Raw genomic sequence first — 25602 nt, 5'->3', positions numbered from 1 at the left:
AAATAAAATAAAATAACATTGCAAAGCAATAATTTTTTGAAGAAAGGGAAAGGTAGAAAGAAAACTGGTGGGGGATGGGGTAGGGAGTGATAATAATCAAGGAAGGGAAGAGAAAATAAAGAAACAACAAAAAGAAATCTGTCTTAGTTGTCTATGATCAGTGTAGTGGGAACATCCTAGGCTGGGTTTAGCCTCAGTTTTGTGATCTTGGGAAAGTCACCTAACCTATTTGATTCTTTCTTGGAGTTTCCATTTCTCTGCTTACATTACCCACCTGCTCTTGCACATTGTTCCCTTTTTCCATTAGAGCCCTTTGCAAATTAATCATAGTTATTTTAAATTCCCAGTCTGATCATTTAACCTGAGTTTCTGTAAAATATCAACAGCATAGTGTTACCAGGAAAATACCATTAAATAAAACCATAGATTTTTATCACAATGCCTGATACATACCAAACCAAACCAAACCCACTGCCTTTGAGTCAATTCTGACTCATACTGACCCTATAGGACAAAGTTGAACTGCCCCATAGGGTTTCCAAACAGCGGCTGGTGGATTTGAACTGCCAACCTTTTGATGGGCAGCTGAGCTCTTAATCACTGTGCTACCAGGGCTCCGCCTCACACCGAGAGTGCAGTAAATTTTATTTTCTTCTATCTGGCTATTTAAATAGCTCACAACCAGTAAAGGTTCAATAGAAACCCTGATCCCTAACATAAGCCAACTGTGTTGTCCCACTTTGTCCAGACTTGGCCTACCACCACCAAGGCTACCATTTTGTAGCACCCTTAGAGACCGTTTGGGACTCTGGAGAGAAAGTGGATCTATTTGTGGGCCAGAAGCAAAAATTTTCCTTCCCAGTCTGCATCTCCTCCACAGCCAGGAACCTAGTGTGTCCCAGCCAGCAATGACAAAGGCCGGCTCACCCTTGGGAAATAATGCTACCTGATGTGAGTCCAAGTAGTTAGTTTAACGCTGTATGTGTGGTGTTATTCAAGTGTTTCTCATAAATAGTTAATGAATTACTAATGCTGTCTCTAAACATTAAAAAACAACACTGAAGAAGAAATGCCTAGGTCCCAAAAGGTATTATTAACCTAGTGCAGCCCCACCCATGACTGGCCCTGAGTGTGATCCTTTGCACTCCTAGGCAAGTGGAATGGTTTCTGGAGGAATCAAGAAGCCCCAAGGCCATGTGCACTGGTCAATGTCCTTGTCAGGCTTTCTGCCCCTCAGCATATATCCCTTTCACTGATAACAAGGCTACAGAAGTTCAGGGCTTGGCTGTAGGCTTGGCAGGATCCTGCTTCTGAGATCTGAGATCTACCTGACATTAAGCGCTCTCCCAAGCCCCAAGGTAACCATAGCCACTGGGCCTGGGAGTGAGCTTGCCAACTAGGCCTGCAGAGTTGTATGACTGAAGACCTGTGACTGGCCTAAATTTGTTTTTTCAGGTCCCCCCATGGGCCCGGTGGCTTTACCTGAAGCGGATTTGTCTCCTCTTCGCAGATTCCATTCCCTAGCCCATGCTAAGCTATTTAAACAGCAAATATCATCTTTTCAACGGTTCTTTTGAAATTTCCACTTGAAGATCCCACCACCATTTGACTATGAGGAGAACTCAACTCATCAAAGGTAAAAATTCTTACACGACAGTAGATAAGTGGTAAAAGACAGTACACAATATTGGTGGAAGCCAGTACAACTTGTACAAGCAAAGGCCATGGAAGCTCCATAGACACATCCAAACTCCCTGAGGGACCAAATTGCTGGGCAGAGGGCTGTGGGGACAGTGGTCTTGGGGAACATCTAGCTCAACTGGCATAACAGAGTTTATAAAGAAAATGTTCTATATTCTACCTTGGTAAGTAGTGTCTAGGGTCTTAAAAGCCTGTGAGCAGCCATCTAAGATACTCCAGTGGTCTCACCCCTTTGGGGGTAAAGGAGAATGAAGAAAAACAAGATACAAGGGAAAGAGGTTCACCGTTCAGCCAAAGATTAGACAGCCCCATAAAACAAAATGAGACTAATGAGGCACAACAGTCTAGGGACAAGGACTAGAAGGCAGGAGGAGACAGGAAAGCTGGTAATAGGGAACCCAAGGTTGAGAAGGGACAGTGTTGACATGTCATTGGGTTGTTAACCATTGTTATAGGGCAGTATGTGTACTGTTTAATGAGAAACTATTGGTTCTGTAAACCTTCATCTAAAGTACAATAAAAAAAAAAAAAGACTTACACGTATAAGAGACTTTGGAGATCACAGATGTCTGGGTTCCTGGAAGAGACCCAGTGTCTGTGAACCCATTCAAATTGTTTGGAAAAAACTTGGGGGGTGTGCATTTTTCCCATGGTTTCCATCCCAGTTGCAATCAGATTTTCAAAGGGCCCCTGAGGAGCCACCCATCTGTATTTCCTTTCTCTGGTCTGACTCCCCTGGGCCTGGCCTCCCAGTTTCTGTCTGAGGTTCTTGCCTCCTACTTCCTGGAGAATACTAAGCTGGTCAGGAAGGATGCCCTTGAGCTCCTGGGCCCACCCAGTCAGCTCACCTCTGTCTGCACCTATGCAGGGGTAGTCCTTCCACCTGTGCTCTTGATTGCACGTCCGCCTTTTTCCCCAAATCAACCCTTCTTTCTTAAATTTTGAACCTCTCTCTTTCTGGTTTCTTCTCCCTAACCTATAAACAAGCTACAGGTTTCCCCTGTCCCGTGCTGAAACAAAGCAATAACGACCTGTCTCACCTCCATATGTCTCTGTCTTCTCTCTCTGCTTCACAAGTCCTACATTTCTCTATCCACCTCTTGCTCTTTTCTCTCTACTGCATCATCAGCTACATGTACTTTCCCGAAACTATATTTATTATCATTAGCCTATCTTCTCTCAAGTACTAAACCCAAACTGCTGAAAAACAGTATAGTTTATGGATTAAAGATGTGGAATCTGTGGTCAGCCAACCTGGATTCAAAGCCCAGCTCCACCAGTTAGTAGCTGTGTGATCTCAGGTAAGTTATTTAACCTTTCTGTGCCACAGTTTCCTTCTCTGTAAAATGTAGATGCACACCATGGGTTGTAGTGAGGAATAAATCATACATGTAGAATACTTAGCACAGCACCTGGCACATAATAAATGCTCAATAATTGTGAACAGCTATTGCCTTCACCCCCACCTTCCCACAGGTACTTTACATTGGATATGCCTAAAACTGAACTTACTTTTCCTCTTTGAACTTCTTCCTCCTGGTTCCCCATTTGTGTGACTGAGGTTTGCCTACAAGAGCTGCATTTACTCAGGCCCAGTCCAGGCTTCCAGCCCCCTCTATGTCTTACCAGCCTCCTAGTTGGTTCCCTGCCTTCACTTCCCCCTCCCACCAGTCCACTCTTCACACTGCAGTCAGAAGGATCTTCCAAATCCACGAGTCTGCGCAGCTCATTCCTTTCCATAAACGACCATCAATGGCTTCCTTTGCCTATCAGGTAAAACCCAAACTTGCAAGCCTGCCATATAAGGCCCTCTGGGCTCTGGCCTCTGTTTGCCCTTTTCTTCTGGCCCATCCCCACTCCTCTCCCACCCCTAGCCCTGCTTCTTCCCTTATGCAGGCTGGCGCCTTAAGGAACCATCCTGTTTCAATACCCTGTGACTTCCTTTCTTCCCAGATAACAACATCGGTGTTTTAGTTCTCCTCCCTCCAGGCCTGCAGTTCTACAGCAGTCTCCTGTGTATCCTCCAGGCCCCACTCCCCCGCAGCTCCCCAGTGCTGCATACTGTCATCAGACACGCCTTCCTGGACATACTCTGTCACACTTCTGTGTTGCTGCACAGAATGCTTCCTCCCACTTTATCTGTCAAATGCTCACCCTTCAAGTTCTGGTCCCAGGGTCACAGTCCAGGTGAAGCCCAGCCGCCTCCATAGGCCGAGCTGACCCTTCTCTCTATGTGCCCACAGCACTCCCTTCCTGCCTCTGGTCTCTGTCACAGCACTCTCCTCTTTGATTACAAGGCTTAGTTTACATGACAATCTCATCCAGTAGCATCTGAGCTCCTCCAGGACAGTGATGTACACCCCCTACTGCACTCTGCATCTCTTTTCCTGCTTTATTTTCTCCTTAGCACTTGTCATAGCCTGACATACTACACATTACTGGTACATCTATCTCTCCCCATTAAAATATAAATTCTCTGCGAGTGGAAACTTTTGTCAGTTTTGATGTATCCCCAGAGCCTAGAATAGTGACCGGCACATAATAAGAGCTCAGTAAATATTTGTTGAATCAATTGTTAAATCACTGAGCAATGTTACATTATCTGGCTTTATATCCCTAGTACCTAACACATTGTCTGGCACATGCTACCAATTAAAGAGGTTTTAACTCTACCAGTTGCCTTTGAATTGATTTCGATTCATGGAGACCCACGGTGTGTCAGAGTAGAACTGTGCTCCATAGAATTTTCAATGGTTGATTTTTTGAAGTAGATCACCAGGCCTTTCTTCCAAGGTGCCTCTGGGTGGACTGGAACATCCAACCTTTCAGTTAGCAGCTGAGCACTGTAAGCATTTACCCCACCCAGGAACTGTCTAGCATGTCATAGGTACTAAATATACGTTTTTGAATACAGTAAATGAATGGATGAGTGAATACCATGTTGCTAGCCTGTTCAAACACTAGTATTGGAATCACAGTTCTCTACCTTCTGATACCAGCTATTCAGTTTTGAATCCCCTATTTCTCAGCACAAGGAAACCTGGTGGCACAGTAGTTAAAGCACTTGGCTGCTAACCAAAAGGTTGATGTTTCAAACCCACCAGCCACTCCTAGGTAGAAAGATGTGGCAGTTTGCTTCCGTAAAGATTTATAGCCTCGGAAACCCTATGGGGCGGCTTTACTCTGTCCTATAGGGTCACTGCGAGTCAGAACTGACTCAGCAGCAGTGGGTTTGGTTTTGGGTTTCATGTTTCAGCACAAACCCTTATCGTGAGTGTAACTGCTCTGTGCTCTGCCCACTGCCCATGACTCTATCCCAGGCACTGCTCGCTCTACACTGTTGCCCACATGCCAAACAGAAACACTCTTTACCCATTTACTCAACGCAGATTTATTCAGGACTTGCCATCAACCAGTCATTTTTCCAGTCACTGTCCTCCATCTGTGTCTATTCCATTCTCTCTGTCCTCAAGGTGAGGACAAGCTTCCATTGGGAAGCTTTCCCTGACCATCCAGCCCTGTGAGAATCTCTCCTTGGGCACTGATGACCCATAATTTAGTACCTCATCACTGGTATTATTAACCAATAAACATACAATTGCACATATGTAGATTTATAGAATATTAGCCCTTTAAAGAGTCAACACTTTTAACATTCCAAACATTTTGGATGGAAATCTTTCTAATATTTATTTCACTCTGTTGAATAGGAAAATTAATAACAGACTTCTTACTTTGAATTTAAGCCTTTTCTTATCCAGGAAACCAAATATTAACTATAAAAAGCCTGACCCAAACCACAAAAGCCTGCCAGAAACTGCTCTATAGCAATGTAAATTTGTAAATTTGTCTAATCCTGCTAGAAAAGGATAGTTGTCAAACCATTATCTCCTAATTTAAATCTCAAAAACCCTCAGGACTGCAGGTGGGTGGGAGGTCAGAGCTAACCTGATTATCAGTTGATCTCAGTAAAGGGGGAAGGCAGGGCTTAATCAGTCATGTTAAGATAGCCAATGGTTGATCCTTTATATTTCTCTTCTCTTTAAAACTAGTGTCTTTGAGCCATTCATTTTTCCTGGAATCAAAATGGTCTTCCTATATGCATATAGAATAACTGCTCAGAATAAACCTTATGTTCAAATTTTGGTTATTTTTTAACAACACTTTCTGTTTCCTTAAATAGAGTACTGTATGCAAAATATTAATCTAACCCTTTACAACCCAGGATCATCATGATGGACACTAATTATTTTTCTGTAATGTGGCAGTGTGCCTACAGGAGGAGCAGGTAAAAGGAAAGGCAAGAGCTTTGGAATGAAGCAGTCTTTACTGTGGCACCCTTTGCTGATTCCCTTACTCTCCTTTAATGAGTTATTTCTAATCTACAGCGGGTTTAGGAATCTGAGGATGACGCTTATTAGAACTGTATGTTGTAAGGAAAAGTACAAGTACAAAAGAAGAGATTTTAATTCTCCCTTTTGAAAACAAGGCAAGAGACTTCCCTCCTCCCTTGTTCTTTCAGAACTCACTTAGATAACTTGTAACTGTAAATTCCTTCGCTGTAGCTTTGAAAACTGTGTAACTCTAAGATGTCTCCTCAAAATCTGGCAGCTACCTCTTTGAAATGTAACTTTAAGTGATTTTCCCCTACCTTCCAGTTTGCAGGAAGGAGATTAGCAAGATCTCAGATGGCCCAGCCCAAATTGCAAATAACCTCCTGCCATAAAGGTACTAGAAAACTAACAATATTATCTTGAAAACATAATTGTAATGGGTTATATTCGGTTAGCTATATAACAGGTAAGTTTCCTTTCTGTCTTTGCAATCTCTTTAGCGGGTTGCCTGGGCTGCATCATATTCTGGTTTAATACTTATCCAATAATAAAATGTTTCTTCCTTTTCTATTTTTGTGGAGAAGTTTTCATGATTGGAGCCCTGGTGGCACAGCAGTTAAGAGCTCACTAACCAAAAGGTAGGCAGTTTGAGTCTACCAGCTGCTCCTTGGAAACTCTATGGGAGGTAGTTCTACTGTGTCCTATAGATTCACTATGAGTCAGAATCGACTCCACTGCAGTGGGTTTGGTTTTTTGTTTTTCTTGGTTAAGAATAGGTTTAGTTTTTAATAACTTTTCCACAACAATATAACCTAAGAGTAAACAGTATCTAAGGTAGAGCCTGTAAACCCTGGTGGCATAGTGGTTAAGAGCTATAGCTGCTAACCAAAAGGTTGGCAGTTTGAATCCACCAGGCACTCCTTGGAAACACTATGGGGCAGTTCTACTCTGTCCTATAGGGTTGCTATGAGTTGGAATCAACCTCACGGCAATGGATTTGTTTGTTTTTTAAGGGAGGGCCTGAGAAATTCTCCTAGTTATAAAGTCTGTAAGCTTCAAAATAGTCCCCGGGGCTGCTAACTGAAAAGTTGAAAGTTCAAGTCCACCCAGAGGTGCCTTGGAAGAAAGGCCTGGCGATCTACTTCTGAAAAATCAGCCATTGAAAACCCTACAGAGCTCAGTTCTGCTCTGATATACATGAGGTTACCATGAGTTGGAGTCAACTGCATGGCAACTGTATTTTCTGGTAGGAAGAAAGGTCTGGCAATCTATGTCTGAAAACCAGCCAATGAAAATTCTACGAATCACAATGGTCTGATCCAGAATGGATCATTGGGATGGTGCAGAACAGGGCATTGTTTTGTTCCACTGTGCATGGGGATGCCATGAATTGGGAATCGACTCAATGGCAGCTAACAATAAAAACAACATTTTGTTGATTAGAGGCTTTTCTCACTTAACTCATATTTTGGGTGTATTCAGGATTCTTGAGGCTGGATAAGTGACTTCTTAAAAAGTGTGCCCTGAGTGTATTTCACATTTTATATGTTATGTTTTGTTGTTAGGTATCTTTTGTGCATATGTTACATCTTTTCAATTAGATTGTTCTCTGCTTAGGTAATTAACTTCCCAAGGGTAAGAAGTTTCTTATAGTCATTCATCCATTTGTTAGATATTTTTTAAGCAACTACTATTTGGAAAGTTCTGTCATGGAAAAAGATAAATAAGACATGGCATTTCCACATTATTGGGAAGATAAGATGCAAATAACCAATACAAGGTAAAAAAGTGAGCACATGGGGGTCATCTAGGTCAACTGGCATAACAAAGTTCATAAAGAAAATGTTCTATATTCAATTTTGGTGAGTTGTGTCTGGGGTCTTAAAAGCTTGTGAGCAGCCACCTAAGATACATCTACTGGTCCCATCCCGTCTGGAGCAAAGGAGAATGAAGAAAGCCAAAGACACAACGGAAATATTAGTCCAAAAGACTAATGGACCAAAGTTCCACAGCCTCTGCCCAGAGGAACTAGATGGTGCCCAGCTACCACCACCAACAGCTCTGACAGGGATCACAAAAGAGGGTCCCAGACAGAGTGGGAGAAAAATGTAGAACAAAATTCAGATTCACAAAAAAGAGACCAAACTTACCGCTCTGATACAGACTGGAAGAACCACTGAGACTATGGCCCCAGCCACCCTTTTAACTCAGAACTGAAGGCACTCTTGAAGTTCACCCTTCAGACAAAGATTAGACAGGTCTATAAAACAAACAATAACACACATGAGGAACGTGCTTCTTAGTTCAATCATGTATATGAGACCAAAAGGGCAACACCTGCCCAAAAGCAATGACGAAAAGGCAGGAAGGGACTGGAAAAATGGACAGATGGAAATGCGGAATTGGGGTGTGGAAGGAGAGAGTGTTGACACACCGTGGGGATTGCAACCAATGTCACAAAACAATGTGTATAAATCGTTGAATGAGAAACGAATTTGCTCTGTAAAGTTTCACCTAAAGCACACAAAAAAGTTTAGTTTAGCTAGAAAGCCAAAAGAACAAAGTCAATGTTAACTAACTTCAGAAGTAAATGACACATAATTTACAACTGTGATAAAATGCAGGGGGAAATTACAAAATCATGAACTCAGATTTCTAATTTAGAAGCCCTAAACTTCATAGGAGCCCCCTGAAAGTTGAATTTGCACAGGTTACATCTCATTGATTAAATCTGATCCTGAGTTGCAGAGTCCTTCAACGAACTTTATGCATAATATCTTTCTCGTTGTATCTTGAAGAATATTCACACCATTTTGTGACTATGCGGAGAAGAAAAATCTTAACTTGTTATTCTGAGTGCCTTTTCCTCCAGGTGGCTGCATGTGTTTTTGGTTCTGATTTACAGATGAAAGGAGATGAGGGTCCTAGAAAGCTCTATGGTAATAGATGGTACATATAGAGATGAGAGAAACCACTCATCTCCTTTTTTTTTTTTTGATAAAAATGTTATTTCCCCAAACCATTAACTTTCTAGGTATTTTACATAATAAATAATCCTTTTCTATCTTAAATTTTAAAAAAACGAGCACCAAATGCAGAGTGCTATGAGAATACAAGTGGGGCTAAGAGACCACTTTTGGGTTTGGAGAACTGGAGAAGGCTTGATGTAAGAGGTGGCATTTGAGTTGGGTTTTGGTAGAAAGGAAGAATTTTAGTGGCTGGATTTCCAGGGATTGGGAAAGCTGTGAGGATGGGCAGGGAGGGAGAAATACATGCATGTGTTTGTGGAATGTACAGTCATGTTGGAGTCTTGAGAGGACCCAGTACATAGTACCCTGCTTCCCCAGCTGAGTTTGGAATAAACATATAAGTGAGACAAAGAAGTGGCAGATGGAGTCCACAATACTACCTTTACTGCTGATCAAGGCTAAGCTGGAGGACTCATTTAGTTGAAAGCTAAACGAGCCTGCTCACTGAACCCCAGAATGAGGTGACCCATTCCGTGACAGGCAACGTGGGCCAGGGCAGGCTTTCAGGTTATACACTGTTTTCAGTTCGTGAGATGTTTTCCAATACTTACGTTTTGAACTTGAATACTTGACATTGTTGGATAGACACAAATAGTGAATGGCATTTAATGGTGAATTTATTATTTTAAAATCAGATTTTATTTTGCACTACCTCTCTTGGCCACAAAAGCACTGCATAATAAGGTAGCTAGACATAATAAAGTGGATGAAATAGAATTACTTTCCATGCAAATTCATCAAGGATCTGTATATTACTTTGGAACTCTTCAGGAATATCATAACTAGAATTGGGAATCCTGGGCCTATTTTAATTTTGAAGCTTCTATATTTTAAAGATGAAACCAAAACCCAAACCCATTGCCATCAAGTTGATCCCAACTCACAGCGACCCTATAGGACAGAGTACAACTGCCCCATAGAGTTTCTAAGGCTATGAATCTTTATGGCAGCAGACTGCCACATCTTTCTCCTGCGAAGTGGCTGGTGGGTTCCAACCACCGACCTTTTGGTTAGCAGCCGAGCACTTTCATCACTGCATCACCAGGGCTCCTTTAAACATGAAAGAGACGTTTTAATAAAGGTCTACATTCTCCCCCTGAGCACTGATTCAGGAGGGTAAACAACTAGCTTTACCTGCAGGAAGCCCTCCTGGTCAGCCGAGAGGTCAGGGGGCAGATGGTGTGCGCCACAGATGGGGGGCAGTGGAGCCTGGTGGTGGGCTTTTTGGAGGGAGGGCAAAGATGGGCTACACTGAACATACACACATCCTCTGAAGGAAGTGCAACATGTAGGGGAGAAAGTGAGAGGTAGAGGAAATGAGCGAGGGGACTCTGTGAGGTTAAAGATCACTAATTAAGGGTAGTTGGAGGGGTGCATTTCCCCACCCCGACTCCCCACAGTGCTCTTGTAGATGACCCTAATAAATTCAGCACTTCATCATACACACTTCCACTTGAGAATTCTGTCGTGTAGGCAGCTTTGGGACCCAGCCAGATGGAACTCTCCACACGGATCTCTAACCCTACCCGCACAAGACTCTTCATACAGGCTTAATAGACAGCCAAGTGTGAAGAGTACAAGTATTCATGAAAATACTTGCCAATTGTTCAGTGCCTACTAAGCACTAGCCACTTTCCATAATTCTCACCACAGTCCTGCAAGGTTAGCATTATATCCTCTCCACTTTACAGAGGAAACCCTGGTGGCGTAGTGGTTGAGAGTTCAGCTGCTAACCACTAAAGGTTAGCAGTTTGAATCCACCAGGTGCTCCCTTGGAAGCTTTATAGGGCAGTTCTACCCTGTCCTTTAGGGTTGGAATCTATTCGATGGCAATGGGTTTGGGTTTTTGTTTTGTTTTGTTTTACAGACAGAAACAGTGGCTCAGAGAGGGAAGCGGACCTGGTTAAATTGGGACTTGAACCCAGGTTACCTATCTTCAGAGAGATTCAAACCCCGGGCTGCATGCCTTCAAAGATAGGAGACTAGGGGCTGGGGTGGGGGGCAGTGTCTAAAAGGGGTCAGTCAGGGGAGAAGGAAGAAGAAGGTTGGCTGTGGTGGCTGGCTGTGGTTGCCAGGTAGGGGGTCTGGGTTTGTGTGATTATTTGTGGGGTCATATCCTAGGCTCTGTGTGAGTCTGTGTAAGCGAATGTGTATATGCGTTGAGGATGGGTGTGTGTGGATATTTATGGGTCAGTTCTTGGAATGTGTGTATATAAGTGTGTGTAGGTGGATTAGTCCCTGGGTCATGTGAATATGTTTATTGGGACTTCGGTGGGGGCAAATGGGCTTGGATTTTGTGCATGTTTGAGAGTATATGTGTGTGCACGCATGTGTGTGTGAGCTTGAGGGTACAAGCATGTTGGGAGGCTGGGTGTGTGGTCAATCTGTGGGCCATGTCCTTATGATGTGTTTAGTGTATGTGTGCGTCTGTCAGGAGAGGGTCAGTTAGTGGACTGTGTGTGTGCATGTGTGCACGTGTGTAAGTGAGAATGTGTGATGAGGGTATTAGTGTGTGATGAGTAACACCCTGGGTCATGTCAATGTGTGTGTTGGGGTGCAGCTGGGACAAGGTGGCTTGGACTGTGCATGCATGTGAAGGTGTGTTTGAGGTCTTCGAGGCTGGAGCACTATTGGGGGTGGGGGAGGTAGAAGTGTAAGGGGTGGGGATCAGTCCATAGGCCATGTGTGGGTGAATGTTTGCGTGTATATGTGTGTACACGAATATCTCTGTGTGTTAGGGTACCAAGAGAGGGTCAGATCCTGGGCCGTATGTGTGTGTATATAAGTGTGTGAGGGTGCTTGCACATATATGTGTGAAAGTGAGTATGTGGGTGAGCTTGAGGGTGCAGTGTGTTGGGGTGCTGAGTGGGGGGTCAATCCCTGGGTTATGTGTTTATGATGTGAGTGTGTTTGTGTGTGCCTGTGTGCCAGAAAAGCGTCATTACTGTACTGTGTATGTCTGAGTGTGTGCATCTCTGTGTGTAGGGGTGGATGGGAGGGTGAGTCCCCAGGTCCTGTGTGTATATGGCTGTGAATTTGCGCGCGTCTCTGTGCGCGCGTGTCCCGTGAGTGTCGGTGCGGGGTGGGGGTGGTGGTGGTGGGGAGACGCTGACCGGGCACCGCCCTCCGCTGCAGGTGGGCTGGACCCGCCGCGGGGCCGGCGGCGCTCGCTGCTCTTGGCTCGCCGCCGCGCCGGGCTCTCAGGGCTGGGCTCGAGCTGCGGGGCGGCGCCGGGACAGGAAGCGGAAAGCAGCAGTGCAGCAGCGGCGGCGGCGGCGGCGCTCTGCCTCTACCGGAGCCCAGCGCAGGCCGCAGAGCCGAGGCTGCTGTGAGCCGAGACCTCGGGCCGCGGAGCCCGCACTGCCGGCGCAGAGGTGAGTCCCGCGAGACGCCGGGCGCAGCGGCCCCGAGCGGCGGGCGCTGGGTGCAGACCTCCCGCAGGGAGACGCCCCCCCCACCTGGACCCCGCGTGCCCCTGAGCCCTCGCCTCACACCCCCCGACTCAGATCCCGGGTTCACGGCCCTCCCGCCGCTGGCCGAGAGCTCGCTACCCTCCTGCGGACCGCGCCCCATCTCGCGTTTCCCCGGACCCCACTCCTTTCCCATCCCGGCATGATGCGCCCCTACTGCTCCTGCCCGACGCTCTTCGCCGCACCCCACTTCCTCGGGCCCCAGGATTCCCTCCCTTCGCCTAGGACGACCCCTTCTCCTTGACTGGACTTTGGAGTGCGCCCCTCGGGCGTGCGTATTCTGGGGCTCCGGGTGTGCGGCAGGCTGGCCGGCAGAGAGTGGCCGAGCGTTCCTGGAGGGGACCGGAGCGCCTTTATCTGCAGCTGCGGGGCGGTGGCCGGGCCGCCCCTGCGCTCCCCCGGAGCAGGGCGCGCACCGTTGTCCCCACCCCGCTGCGGGGCTCGACTCGGGTTAACCGCCAGCGCCCGGGGGCTGCCTGGACCTTTCGCCAGTAACCGAGAGAGAGCTGGCCTGTGTGTTCACACCTCGTTTTCCAAATTAAGCCGGCTCTGAAGGCCTGGCGGGGGGAGGGGTGGGAGTGGTGGTGAGTCCGGTTGCGCATCGGAGAGCGCAACAGGCAGGTAGGAGTTTACTTTCAAAAACGCCGTGGTGGAGCAGAAGGCGTCCGGCAAGTCTTCCCCGAGATGTCCCTGTTTGAGGAAACCTCTCCACGCCGGGCAGATTCAACCACGGGCAGGACCTCATTCCTCCTGCAGTTTTTGAACTGCCCCAAGCATTGCGCCCAGAGAAGTGTGAAGCTTTATAAAAATTTAAACGCGTCGGTGGTTGAGGCAGGAGTGGGGCGGAGCCGCGGCCTGGCAGCTCAGTTAGGAGCTGGTAAGACTTGGAGCTGGGAAGTCTTATTGCTCAGTTTTCACGTCTCCAAACCTTAGATATAAACCCCACGCCGCGAAAGTGTTGTGAGCTCATTTAGCTGCTCTCATTTAGCTGCTTGTTAAGAGGTCTTTTGTTGTTTGTTGTTAGTTGCCCTCTGGTCGATTCTGACTCATGGCGACCCCGTGTGTGCTGAGTAGAACTGCTCCATAGGGTTTTCAAGGCTGTGACCTTTCGGAAGGAGATCATTAGAGCACGTTATTATGATGATTGTGAGGCTGGCATGTGCATTTTGTTAAAATCCTGGTGCGGCTGCGATTGGAAAGGCATGTATTTTTAGACACTTATCCAAAAGCTAGCAAGCTGTAAAGAATCGGGCATTTTCGCTGACATGTTTATAAATTTTACAGGGTTACTGAAAAAATATTATAACTTGTGTCACCAATCAACAATGCTAATTAGTATTCTCCTTCCAGTGGGTGGGTTGTTTGATTATACGCCTCCTAGGCTCTTCAAGTGAGATGGCAGAAACTGTCTGAATGAGGGAGACATAATTAGCCATTTTATGTAACCACTAATTAGAGTTTTTAGAGTTGAATTAAATCAGTGTGATATAGTTGGGGCTTTGATTTGTGGGAGGAAACTGTTTTATTCTACACTTCAAAGAAATAACACACTTTACCTATCCATGAGCATTTAGCATTCCATAATATGTGTCTCCATAATTAGTGAAAACACCTAGTGTGAAATTTTCATTGTGAGCTGGTAACAGTGTTGGCAATGTGACTTGGTTGCGACTTAATTTGTAAGTAAAATGGGACAAGAATTTTTGAGTGGCATATTTGTAAGGACTACTTGCCAGGCATTGAACTTTTATTGTCTTATGTATTTGAGCAATAGGATGGAAGCCATAAAGGAAATTTAAAGTTTTCTTACCAAGCAACAATTCCATGTCGTCCTTGTCTATTGGAGAATAAACAAGTGTTGAGTGAAGAAGGTATGGTATCCTCCCTGCTCCTTCTTCCTCTTCCAACACACACAAACACTGTTTGCTGCTCTACATCTCAGCAGCTGTTTGGGTTGAGCGTTTATCACATTGTGTTTCAATCCACAGTCTTCACACTTGGGCTCTGAGCTCATTAGGAGCTAGCACCATTTTTTAATTTTTATTATTTTTTAAATTTTATTGTACTTTATTTAGCACCATTTCAGGTTTGTTTCTTTTCTCCTTAGACTGCACAATGCTTGGGACATCAAGCCTGTGAGCAAGATTTGAAATTGCAAAATTCTTTGGAGGTTATGTATGGTTAGGAATAATTATGATTGTTGCCTACTCCTGCTCCCCCCATGCAAGTAAACAATTCTGGTAATTGCTACATTGCTATAAATTTTCCATAGTTAAGAGCACAGGTTCTGGAGTTAAACTATCAGAGTTCATGTCCTGGTTCCCCCACGTACTAGGTGTGTGACCTCAGTTTCCCTAACTGTAAGATGAGAATAATATTTTACCTCCGTTAACGGCTTACTTGGAATCCTGGTGGTGCAGTGGTTAAGACCTCAGCTGCTAGTCAAAAGGTCGGCAGTTCAAATCCACCAGCCTCTCCTTGGAAACCCTATGGGGCAGTTTTACTCTGTCCTTCAGGGTCGCTCGCTGTAAGTTGAAATCAACTCAACAACAGCGAGTTTAATGGCTTATTCTAAGAATTAAGTGAGATGTTACATACGAATGACTTAAACTAGTGCCTAACACATAGGAAGCACTCAGTAACTGTAAACTGTCGGATTGTTAGTGCCATCATCTCTCTGTAAAGTGAACTAGCCATGGTTAAGGGGAGTAGCTGTGCGTAAGGTGTGATTTGGGCATTTTTCGTAAGGTGGACTAGATAGGATTTAGCAGACTTGGGGCTGGACCATGTTTCTGCCAGCTATCTTGCTGTCCCTGAAGCCTGATGAAAAGGTGCATACTCATTGTACTGCTGTCTGTCTCCATCAGTATCCTTCTTAATCTCACTTATTGGACAGAGCGGTCATTGGACCTGACACTGTGGGATTTACAGAGGAGGCAGTCCTCATGAAATCTGTTTCTTCTGAAGCTTAAAAATCTAGCAGAGGAGAAAGGGGTCACTTCGAAAAAATATGCATCATAGAACTGCAGACATGTTAACCATTACACAGCTCTTCAGAAATCTATACCCAGCTGCTGGAGTTGCTTAAGAGGTAATTAATGACTCGAACCAGGAGCAGTTATTCTGGGAAGGTGAGTTGAAATCATTGGCAAGACAGGCAAAATGAGGTTGACATTTTTTTCTTTGTGAAGAGTGACCCAGGATCATTCGTTTGTAAGAGCTCTGTTGTAATGAAAGAATCGCTGGGTTTGTCACAAATGCCGTAAGTCCTGCTGATCCCCACACCGGTGACTTGGGTGAGTGTTTTATGGTTTACAGACCACAGGTTCTGCAAAATGTTTTGGAGACCTTGCCTCACTTCTCTGCAGCCTCCCTTCCAATTCCATTGCCCTCCAAAGAAGCCCACTAAAACACACAGTTTTCTCTAATCTCTCTGACATTCATTTCCAAACTAGGAACGGTAAAAAGAGGCCTGTAGGGAACAGAATGGAATCACTTAGTAACTTAACTGCAGTTAATGGTATTGGTTAAAGGTGGACTTGAATATTAACCAGCATAGGCCAAAAAATGTACTTCAGTTCAGTGAAGATGGGATGTATGTTATGTGCCATACAAAGGTATTCTTCTTAACTAAAGGAATTTTATTTTGCAGAATAATAATGGCTAACAGTTGTGAGTGCTGACTGTGTGCCAGGCATCTAAGTGATTTTTATGAATTATCTTGTTAAATACCCACCACAACCCTATATGGTAGGTAAAATACATTATTGTTGTTACAGTTAAGGAAACTGAGTCACAGAGAGTTTAGGTAACTTGCTCTTATCACAGCTGATAAGTACCTGAGCCGGGATATGAACTGTGATAGAAAGGCCTGGCGAGCTACTTCTGAGAAATCAGCCGGTGAAAACCCTGTGGAGCACAATGGTTCGATCCCACTGGGTTACCATGAGTCGGGGCGGAGCGGTGGGGGGGTGGGGGGACGGTGACTTGAAAGTAGCTAAAACAAATCTTAATTCCAGAGCCTGTGTCCTCTAGGAGAGAAGCTGACTCCTAAACAAAATTATTGAAATTGTCGCTTTCCCCTTGAGGACCGTGTAATTAAAGATGTGTACCTTGACAAAAAGGTTAGCTTCAAGATGCAGTAAACTCTTTAAAAGTTTATGTATGATAAAAATCTAATATTCAAAATAATGTACACAGTACAGATCATATGTAAAAACAATTGTATCAAAATTTTCCTTTGGAAATATATCCACTGGAGAGGGAGCCGAATGGCTTCTTAAATTTAGTGCGTCCCCAAACTCCTCACAAGGTGACTTTTCGCCTTCCAAACCAAGGCTCCATTAATTACTTAATAGCTCTAGGCAGAGCTATTGATGTTTTATAATTTCCTTTTGGTAAAGGGTAGCTTATGTTTACCACTGTCATTACCATAACATATTATTTCCCTCATATGATTTTTCTGAAGACTGTATTTTTCTTTCAAGTAAAAGGCATATTTTATATGAGTGAACGTGACTTTAGGGGCAGATTTCTATTTGAGGCCACTGATGTTCATTTTGCTTTTAATAAAGGGTGGTGAAGGAGGTTTTTTCTGACATTTTTTGCCTGAGACTTCCAGAATTTAAGATACTGCCACTCAGACAAAAGTACACTGTGCACCTGTCTCTGCCGTGGTCTTGCTGTCCTGCGATGTGGTTTGATGAGCTCCAGGCTGACCCCCCAAGCAGTGTCTGTAGGTCTTCAGGGATGGGTGACAGCAGAGAGAGGAAGGAGGAGGCAGCTGGTCAGGGTGCCCTTGGGCAATGGCTGGAAGGGGCTGCTGCAGATTTTTACTTAGTGTGTCTGGAATATAAGCTCAATCCGCTGAATGAGTCTGTCATGCAGACCATCAGTGTAGTTTCACTCTTGGTAGTTCTGACATCCCTGCTGAATCAGTCTACTCTCCGCATCTTTTGCCTTAACTACGAAATTAAGGAATTGAAATAATAATCTCTAACCTTTCTTCCATGGTGAATCTAGGGCTTCCGTGTGCCAAGGGCTGCCACAAAACCCTTCAATCATTCAGCAAACATTTACTGAGTTCCTTTTATGTTCTGGGGGCCCTGGTGGTGCAGTGATTAAGAGCTCGGCTGCTAACCAAAAGGTCGGCAGTTCAAATCCACCAGCTGGTCCTTGGAAACCCTATGGGGTAGTTCTACTCTGTCCTACAGGGTTGCTATGAGTCAGAATCAACACAAAGGCAATGGTTTAGTTTTAGTTTTTTTATGTTGTAGGAGTCCCTAGATGGGGCAAACAGTTAATGCACTTGGTTGCTAACCAAAAGCTTGGACGTTCAAGTCCACCCAGAGACGTCTTGGAAGAAAAATTAGCCATTGAAAACGCTATGGGGCACAGTTCTACTCCGACACATAACTACGCCATGAGTCGGAGTTGATGACACAGCAACTAGTGGTGGTGGGTTATGTTCTAGGTATTATAGAGACAGTAAAAAATGTAGTCCCTGCCTTCATGGAGCTTGCAGTCTATTACAGGAGCCAGCATTAAGTAACTGCACACATAAATATACAATTGGAAGTTGTGATAGAAAAGTGCTGTGAAAGGGCTTAATTTAGATTGGGGATCAGGGAAGACTGTTAGAAGCAGTAGTGAAGCTGAGAGGGATGGGTGGTAGGAATTAGGCAAAATGGAGCCTGTGTAAAGTGAGTAACAGGCAGATACGGGACTCTGCCCAGGCACCCAGGCTGGAAGGAGCCTGATTCCTTACAGGAACTGAAGCAGGAGGAGGAGGAGGGAGCTGGAGAGATGGCAGGGCCTTGCAGGCCAAATGAAAGATTCTCAAATGAAAGATTCTGTATTTTATTCGAAATGTAGTGGGACATCATATACCTACCTACCTGTTGTCGTTGGGTGGATTCCGACTCATAGCGACCCTAACCCTGTAGAACAGAGTAGAACTGCCCCATAGAGTTTCCAAGGAGTGGCTGGTGGGTTCAAACTGCTGACCTTTTGGTTAGCAGCTGAGATCTTAACCACTGTGCCACCTGGGCTCCGGGTCATCATAGAAGAATTGCTTTAAATAGGGAAATGATTTTGTCTTGTGATTTAAAAAGTTCACCCTGGCTGCTGCCCACCCTGGGCCAAGCCCAGTGCTGGTCACGTCAGGGGTCAGTATGAAAGACACTTAGCTTCTAGGGTCCACATTTCCACCTTTATATGCTTCTTTCTACTGAGGGCAGTGCAGCAGCCTATCAGTTTATTACCCGGGGAACCTGACTCCTCTCCATTACTTTATTATCTTTCTTGATAAGGGAAACCTTCTGACCCTATCTGAGTTATGTCAATTTCTTGTGTACACAAGGGGAGGACCATCTCGTCAGTATATCATTGCAGTGATAAGCTTCAGTGTGTGTTTTCTATTAATGATATCAAAGCTGTTACCTTGGCTCAAACCCTCTTTTTAAATGAGCTCACCTGGGTTTTATTAGTTTGCCTCTTATTGCTTCACCTGAATCCTCACTCAGATCTTGGACAAGAGTTGATGGCTCTGATAGACATAGTGTGAATTAGAAGAAGGTGCCAGAGCTCTGTGTAGATTGGATTCGATTAGGAAACCTAGAGGCTTTTGTAATAGCTCAGCCCTGTGTTGATGGGAGCCAGGCAGAACTTAGTGATGGTTGAGTGTGTGGGATGAAGGGGCGAGGAGAGTATTGAAAATGGCACAGGGTTGGATCTATAGGATTGATGTTGTTATTGTTAGGTGCTGTTGATTTTTGAGTCATAGTGACCCCATGTGACAGAGTAGAACGGCCCTATAGTATTTTCTAGGCTGTAATCTACGAATCAGAATCGACTCAAATGGCAATGCTTTCTGTTTTTTTTTTTCAGTTAATCTATATGGGGGAGTCCTGGTGGTGCAGTGGTTAAGAGCTCGGCTGCTAACCAAAAGGTGGGCGGTTCAAATCCACCAGCCACTCCTTGGAAACCCTATGGGGCAATTCTTTGTCCTGTAGCATTGCTGTGAGTCTGAATAGACTCGACGGCAACAGTTTTTTGTTTTTGTTTTTTTAAATCTGTATGGGAGCAGATTGCCAGGTCTTTCTCCCAGGGAGCCACAGGGCGGCCTTGAACCATGAACCTTTTGGTTGGCAGCCGAACTCTTAACCACTGTAACACCAGGGCTCCATAAGATCGATCCAAAAAAAAAAAAAAAATCCGTTGCCATCGAGTCGATTCTGACTCGTAGTGACCCCACAGGACAGGGCAGAACTGCCCCATAGAGTTTCCAAGGAGCGGCTGGTGGATTTGAACTGATGACCTTGTGGTTAGCAGCCTTAACATTTAACCACTGCGCCACCAGTGCTCCATAAGATCGCGAGGATGATTACATCAACCTGGAGGAGGGACTTGGGAAGGATAGGCATGGATACTGTGAAGTAGTTGTGGCAGGTAATGGTAATCCCAAGTTGAGCAAGAGGCATCTGAGTAGGAAATATAGATTTGGAATTTATTCTCTCCGTAAGTATTTGTCGGATACCTAGTATGTTCAAAGTATCCAGGTTGTAAGTAAGCCATAGTTCCTATCTCCAAGGAGCTTATAAATATAGTAATCCACAGATGGAGAAGAATTGCAGGGCGAGTTTTGAGTCTTAAGAGACAACTTGATGGGGAAGTAGTAGCATGAGTGCCATCAAATAGGATGGTAACCAGCTGCTGAGACCTCTGTGTGTGTGTGCCTACAGCATTGCCCTGCCCCTCCCATGGGTGGATGAATGAATGTATGGGATCAGGAACTCAATTTGGCCTTTTCTCTCTGGTTTCTGAAATTAGCCCTTGGAATTCCTCAGCAATCCAAGGTGTCTTTGTTTTTTTAAAACAGCCAGCCAGTGGACACTTAAGCTTGTGCAAATGAGGTGGGAGTCCAAGGACTACACTTGGCTGGAGCTAACTTCAGGAAAAAGGACCCTCCTACCCCCCAATGATGCAGTCATGCATATTCAGTGATTCAGTCCGTCACTGACTATGAATTCAGGCCCCACTCATGCAGATACAGTTGAGGCCCCAGTGACTCTTATATAGCACCCTGGACCTTGGAACTTCCTTTTGGGCTTCCAGATTGATGATGCACGTGGGAGGACCAGCACATCTCTGGCAACATACAGCTCCATGCTGAAAACTCCTCCCAGACCTCACCTGTGCACAGGGGTGAATTAACTAGTGAGTAAGGTATGCACAGGCATACTTGTGTTTACTTACTAGTCTTTGGTGCTCAATTTCACGTGTGTTTCACCACATCAAAGATGTGAAATTGTGCACTACAGATTAGTATATAAGCACAAGTAAGCCCGTGCATATCTTGTTTATTGGGTAATCCGTCCCTGCCTGTGCATCTCCTTTTGTGGTTATATTAAAAAGGTTACAGTGAGTATACCGCTTTCTGTGAGTCATTCTAGTGAGTTATCAAACCCATTGGGGCCGGTGAGGGCCATCAGGGCCTGATGTCTGCCTATTTGGCAGTTGATTAGAAAGACAGAGTCCTAATTTGTGAAGATCCCAGCCCTGGGTGGCTGACAGACAGAAGAGGATTGTGCGGGCATTCGTTAAGACCTAACTCTGGGTGGTTAGGGTCAGAAGGAGAGAGAAAATGCCACGTGGGTGGCTGGTGTCAGAGATGGAGAAGTCAAAGGGGGGATGTGAAGTATCTGCATTTTGGAGATTGGCCTTGTGTCGATTACTATTAATGCAATGAATCAATGGCATAAGGAGGTCTAGGGGAAGGTGGATGGAGTGTGACCTTTAGATTTGGCTCACAGCAGTCTCTGGCCAACCTAGAGTTGTTTCAGTGGAGTGTTGAGGATGGAGGATTCAAGGTGATGATCCGAGGAAGAGGTGGCAGCATATCCTGACCACCCCGTTGGTAAGGATAGGCAGGACTTGTGGGAGAGAGACCGGACAAGGGTGGTTGGAGTTAGGTAAACCCTTTCCTGGAAGGGCACTTGGGAACCCATGCCTTTCCTATGAGGAACATGCCTGGAGTTGCCTTAATGGATGGCCATGGTTTTTATGAGGACAAGGAGTGACGTCCCCTTATATGGAGGGGGGTGGAGAGATGACACTCGGTTACCATGTGCCAGAGGCTTTACATAGGGAGTCTTTTTTAATCTTCACAACCCTAAAAAGAGATAGTATTAAATGACTTCATATTACAGGGAGAGAGAAACATAAGCTCAGAGAGGTAAGCATCTACCCCAAGGTCTCACAGGTAGAAAGCAAGAAGCTAAGACCAGCCCAGGTCTGTAGGGCCTGGGCTTCCTGCTTCTGAGACTCCACAGCAGCATTTAGCTGGAGGCGCAGAAGTAAAGGAATTGGCTAGAAGTTGGACTGGAAAGGGGAATCGGGTTATGGGTTGCATTGAACTGTACATGTAGAAATTGTTGAATGGGTGTATGATCTGCTGTAAATAAATATTAATAAAAAGAGTTATAGGTTGGAAGGCAGGAAAAAAATATAGAAGTTGTGAAGGGTTAATGATGAATCTAGAAAAGGGCAGTTATTTGTCTGGGCTAAGAAGCTGGGCTTTATAATCTGCAGGTCAGCAGAGCCTTGGGAGAGGGCGAATCAGGGAAAATGGCTCTGTTGAGGGCAGGGCTGGAGATCTTGGCTATGCCGCTTCATGTGAGTGTCTGCCAGGTATGAAATAGACGAAAAAACAGCAGAGCCCAGAGCAGAAAGGAAGTGAGAATCTAAAGTGCTGAGAGCTCATTGGTATCCTTGTTGAAGTTGCTAGTGGAAATGGTGGGAAACAGGGTAGGGAAAAAAAAAGATAAGCCAGCTCTTGAAGTCTTCTAGGAAAGTGGAGGTAGGTCCAAGAGTAAAACGAACATTTTAAAAAATGCCTGCTATGTTTGTTTTCACATTTAATCTTTACCGTTTATCCTACCAAGTAGGTGGCCTTGTTTCCATTTTACAGATGAGGAAACCTGAGTCTCCAAGGGGAAAACTGAGTTGCTCAAGTACACAGCCAGTTAGTGAGCTGTGGACAGAGATGAGAGCTCAGTTCTGCTGACTGCAAGCCTCATGGTGTAAAGCCCAGCACAGACACTGGCTCTCTGCCCTACTCTTTCCCAAACCTTTCTCTTACTGGGAAAGACAAGAAAAAAAAATCAGGGTTTGGAGCCAGCAAGGGAGTATAGTACTGATAGCCACCATTTTCATTTACCCAGAGGTTAAATGAAAGTTTCGCAAAGATAATATTATGTTCTGGAGCTCTGGTACTGGTTGCTTTCACAGTTGTTTGAGCTTTGGATCCTCACGGCAGCCCTGTTATTCACATTTTACAGGTGAAGGTTCAGAGAAGTTGAATAATTTGGCTGAGATCACATAGCTAATAAGTGAGTAAAATGCAGGATTGGAACCCAACTCCGCATACCGCGTGTCCTTATATCTTCAGATCAACCCTCTGAGGATGGTGGCTGGTTGATTTATCCCCATTTTACAAATGAACAAACTGAGCCTCAAGAAGGCAAGTGGCTTATCCAAGATTGTACTCCCAGGTCTCCCTCCCCACTGCTAGCCTTGGGCTCCTGAGGGCAGAGGAGAAACAAAATGATGAGTCAGGCATCCAGGACCAGGGAAGTTAGCCCTGGGTCACAGACCTTGCGTGCGAATGTACCTCACCTGGAGGCTGAATGAATGGGAAGGGCAAACACATCCTAACCGGTATTGGAGGGTTTGGAGGCTGTGTTGGTGTGATTTGCAGGCAAAACCAGCATCCTGGCCTGATTCCCTCAAGACTTTTTGTAGGTCGTTGTTGTGTTCATGGAAACTTGACCCCCTCCTTGTAGGGGCAGGAGCAAGGCATTTGCAGCTCTTTTGTTTTTTCTTCACACTAATCTCACTGGCTCTGTTTGCAGTTACAGCTTCCAGGTGGGGTGCAGGGAGAGACTGAACTTGTGAATCTCAGTTTTCTAGAAGTAAAGGTTTAGTATTTGGGGGCTCAGGTGAAAGGAATGTACTTGGAAATGTTTTCAGTTTATTTTTATTGCAAACCAATATCCAATGAAAATGGGGAGAAAAGCCCAGAATCCTGCTACTAATAAATCACCTGCTTTCATTTTCTGATGTTCCCTTCTAATCCTCATCCTTACAAAAGCATTTTAATATGACTGTAACTATAACATAGATTCAGGGTGCATCTGCAATCTTCTATTTTTATTTACTGTTATATGATAAAAATTTCCCTTCTTCATAATTATAAACAACTGCATAATGTTGCTTTAGGTGGATGAACTATGTTTTTCTTACCCATTCCTCTGTTTTTAGGGGGCATTTAGATTGTTTCTAGCTTTTCACTGTTACAACGTGGTAATAATAACTAGTTGACGTTCAGTTGATTCCAGCTCATGGGTGACTCCATGTGTGTCAGAGTAGAGCTGTGTTCCATGGGGTTTTCAATGGCTGAGTTTTGGGAAGTAGATCGCCAGGCCTTTCTTCTGAGGTGCTTCTGAGTGGATTCCATCCTCAGACCTTTCAGTTAGCATCCTAGGGACTCTGGGGTATTAATAGTTTTTCTTTAAAAAAAAAAAGATGAGGTCTCTAAGATAAATTCTCAGGAGTTTGGATTCCTGGATCAAAGAAACTAAGCAGTTTATTTTTTAAAACTGGCCTTTGGAAACTATAGGTCGGAATCAACTCAACAGCATTGGGTTTGGAAACTATGACCAAATCCCATAAAGGTACTGCCCCGGATGTTGTTTTTACAAATCAGCAAACTGGCGGTGGGTGGCTGGGCAGTGTCCAGGGCTGTCTGTGTGGGGGGTCCCATGCTACAGCCTCAGAGGCAGTGAGGGGTGAGGCTGTGGCCAGGAAATGGACGAGTGTAGGGGCCTGCCGCCTCCCACTTTCCTCCTGCTGCAACAGGATTGGTTTGCTCAGCTCCCATCCTGTACCCCTCCCAGACCCCGGGGAAACTCTTTCCTGTACTAGTGGGGCCTTTAAAGTCAGACGCTTCACTTTTGCAGTCATTTGTTCATGACAGACCCCAGAGAAGAGGTTGCTGTATACAGAACACTGCTACCATTATTTATATTCCGGCCCCATTTAGTTTGGCTTTTAAGATTGATACGTATATTTTTTTTCTTCCCAGAATTTGTTCCTGCTGAAGAGTGGCTCCTTCTCTGATTCCCAGGGTCCTTGCAGTTTAAGGAGTCTAGTGGTTGAAGTTCTCTACCTCTGAGGAGAAACAGTACCTGCTCCTTTGCTCTTTTTTGCTATGGATACCGAATCCACATATTCTGGATATTCTTACTATTCAAGTCATTCGAAGAAATCTCACAGACAAGGGTATGTAAGCTATTGATTGTTGCACTTTTTGGTGTGGAGAAACTTGCAGATTGGCTGTGATTTGCTTGGCTGAGGTTTTCTCGACTCATTTTACAAAAATGATTCCAGCTTGCGGGGCTGCTGATGGCTGGAAGTTGGAGTCCATTGGTGCGTGAGAAGCTGAGCTTTAAGAGCATTTAACATGCATTGGGAGTGACTACACCACCAATTTACATTTTATAGCCACCATTACAGTTGATGACCATACTTTCTCACAATTGATTGAAATTACCATTTCTTCTTGCAGTCGAAATGTTTTTCATTTCTGAGTACTTCCCATAGGTGACAGCTCTCCTGAAGCTTTACCAAGAATGTAAATGAAAGTTTTAAAAAAGAATGTCAATTTGTTGTTTTTCACCCAAAGCTGCTGACTCATTGTCCGTTATGTGTTTGCCGTGAGGCTGGTACACTGAACTGGTACACTGAACTGGTGGGATTGGCCTAATGCCTTATTTCTCTCTGAGAGTCTTCCCGGTGAACAGGCCTGGGTTTTGAAAAGGTTGCCCTGGGTGATGGAGACCATCTCAGCTTTGCAACCAAATTCCCCCTCTTCTGCACTGGTATTCATAGTGCCGGACGTATTATAGGCCTGCAGAATGTTTGAGGGGTAGGGGAGGGAGGGAATGAATGAATGAATGAAGAGGTGGTACTATGTGGGTTAAGAATACAGTTGGTGAAGTTTCAGTG

At 44.9% G+C, this 25602-nt stretch overlaps 1 protein-coding gene across 1 annotated transcript in view; it reads left to right on the top strand.

Annotated features, from left to right (window-relative positions):
• The first annotated feature begins 12327 nt into the window (after positions 1-12327).
• The window catches only part of VANGL1 (VANGL planar cell polarity protein 1), a 56817-nt gene continuing 43542 nt past the window's right edge, over positions 12328-25602 (top strand). Inside the window, exons 1-2 of the mRNA XM_004380361.2 lie at positions 12328-12438; positions 24680-24876. Coding sequence (XP_004380418.1) covers positions 24806-24876 — 71 coding nt within the window. The 5' untranslated portion in view covers positions 12328-12438; positions 24680-24805. The remainder of the gene's footprint in view (positions 12439-24679; positions 24877-25602) is intronic.

The sequence above is a fragment of the Trichechus manatus genome, unplaced genomic scaffold, assembly GCF_000243295.1.
Source record: "Trichechus manatus latirostris isolate Lorelei unplaced genomic scaffold, TriManLat1.0 scaffold00073, whole genome shotgun sequence".
Classification (NCBI taxonomy): Eukaryota; Metazoa; Chordata; class Mammalia; order Sirenia; family Trichechidae; genus Trichechus; species Trichechus manatus.
This window is presented reverse-complemented; position numbering and strand designations above follow the sequence as displayed.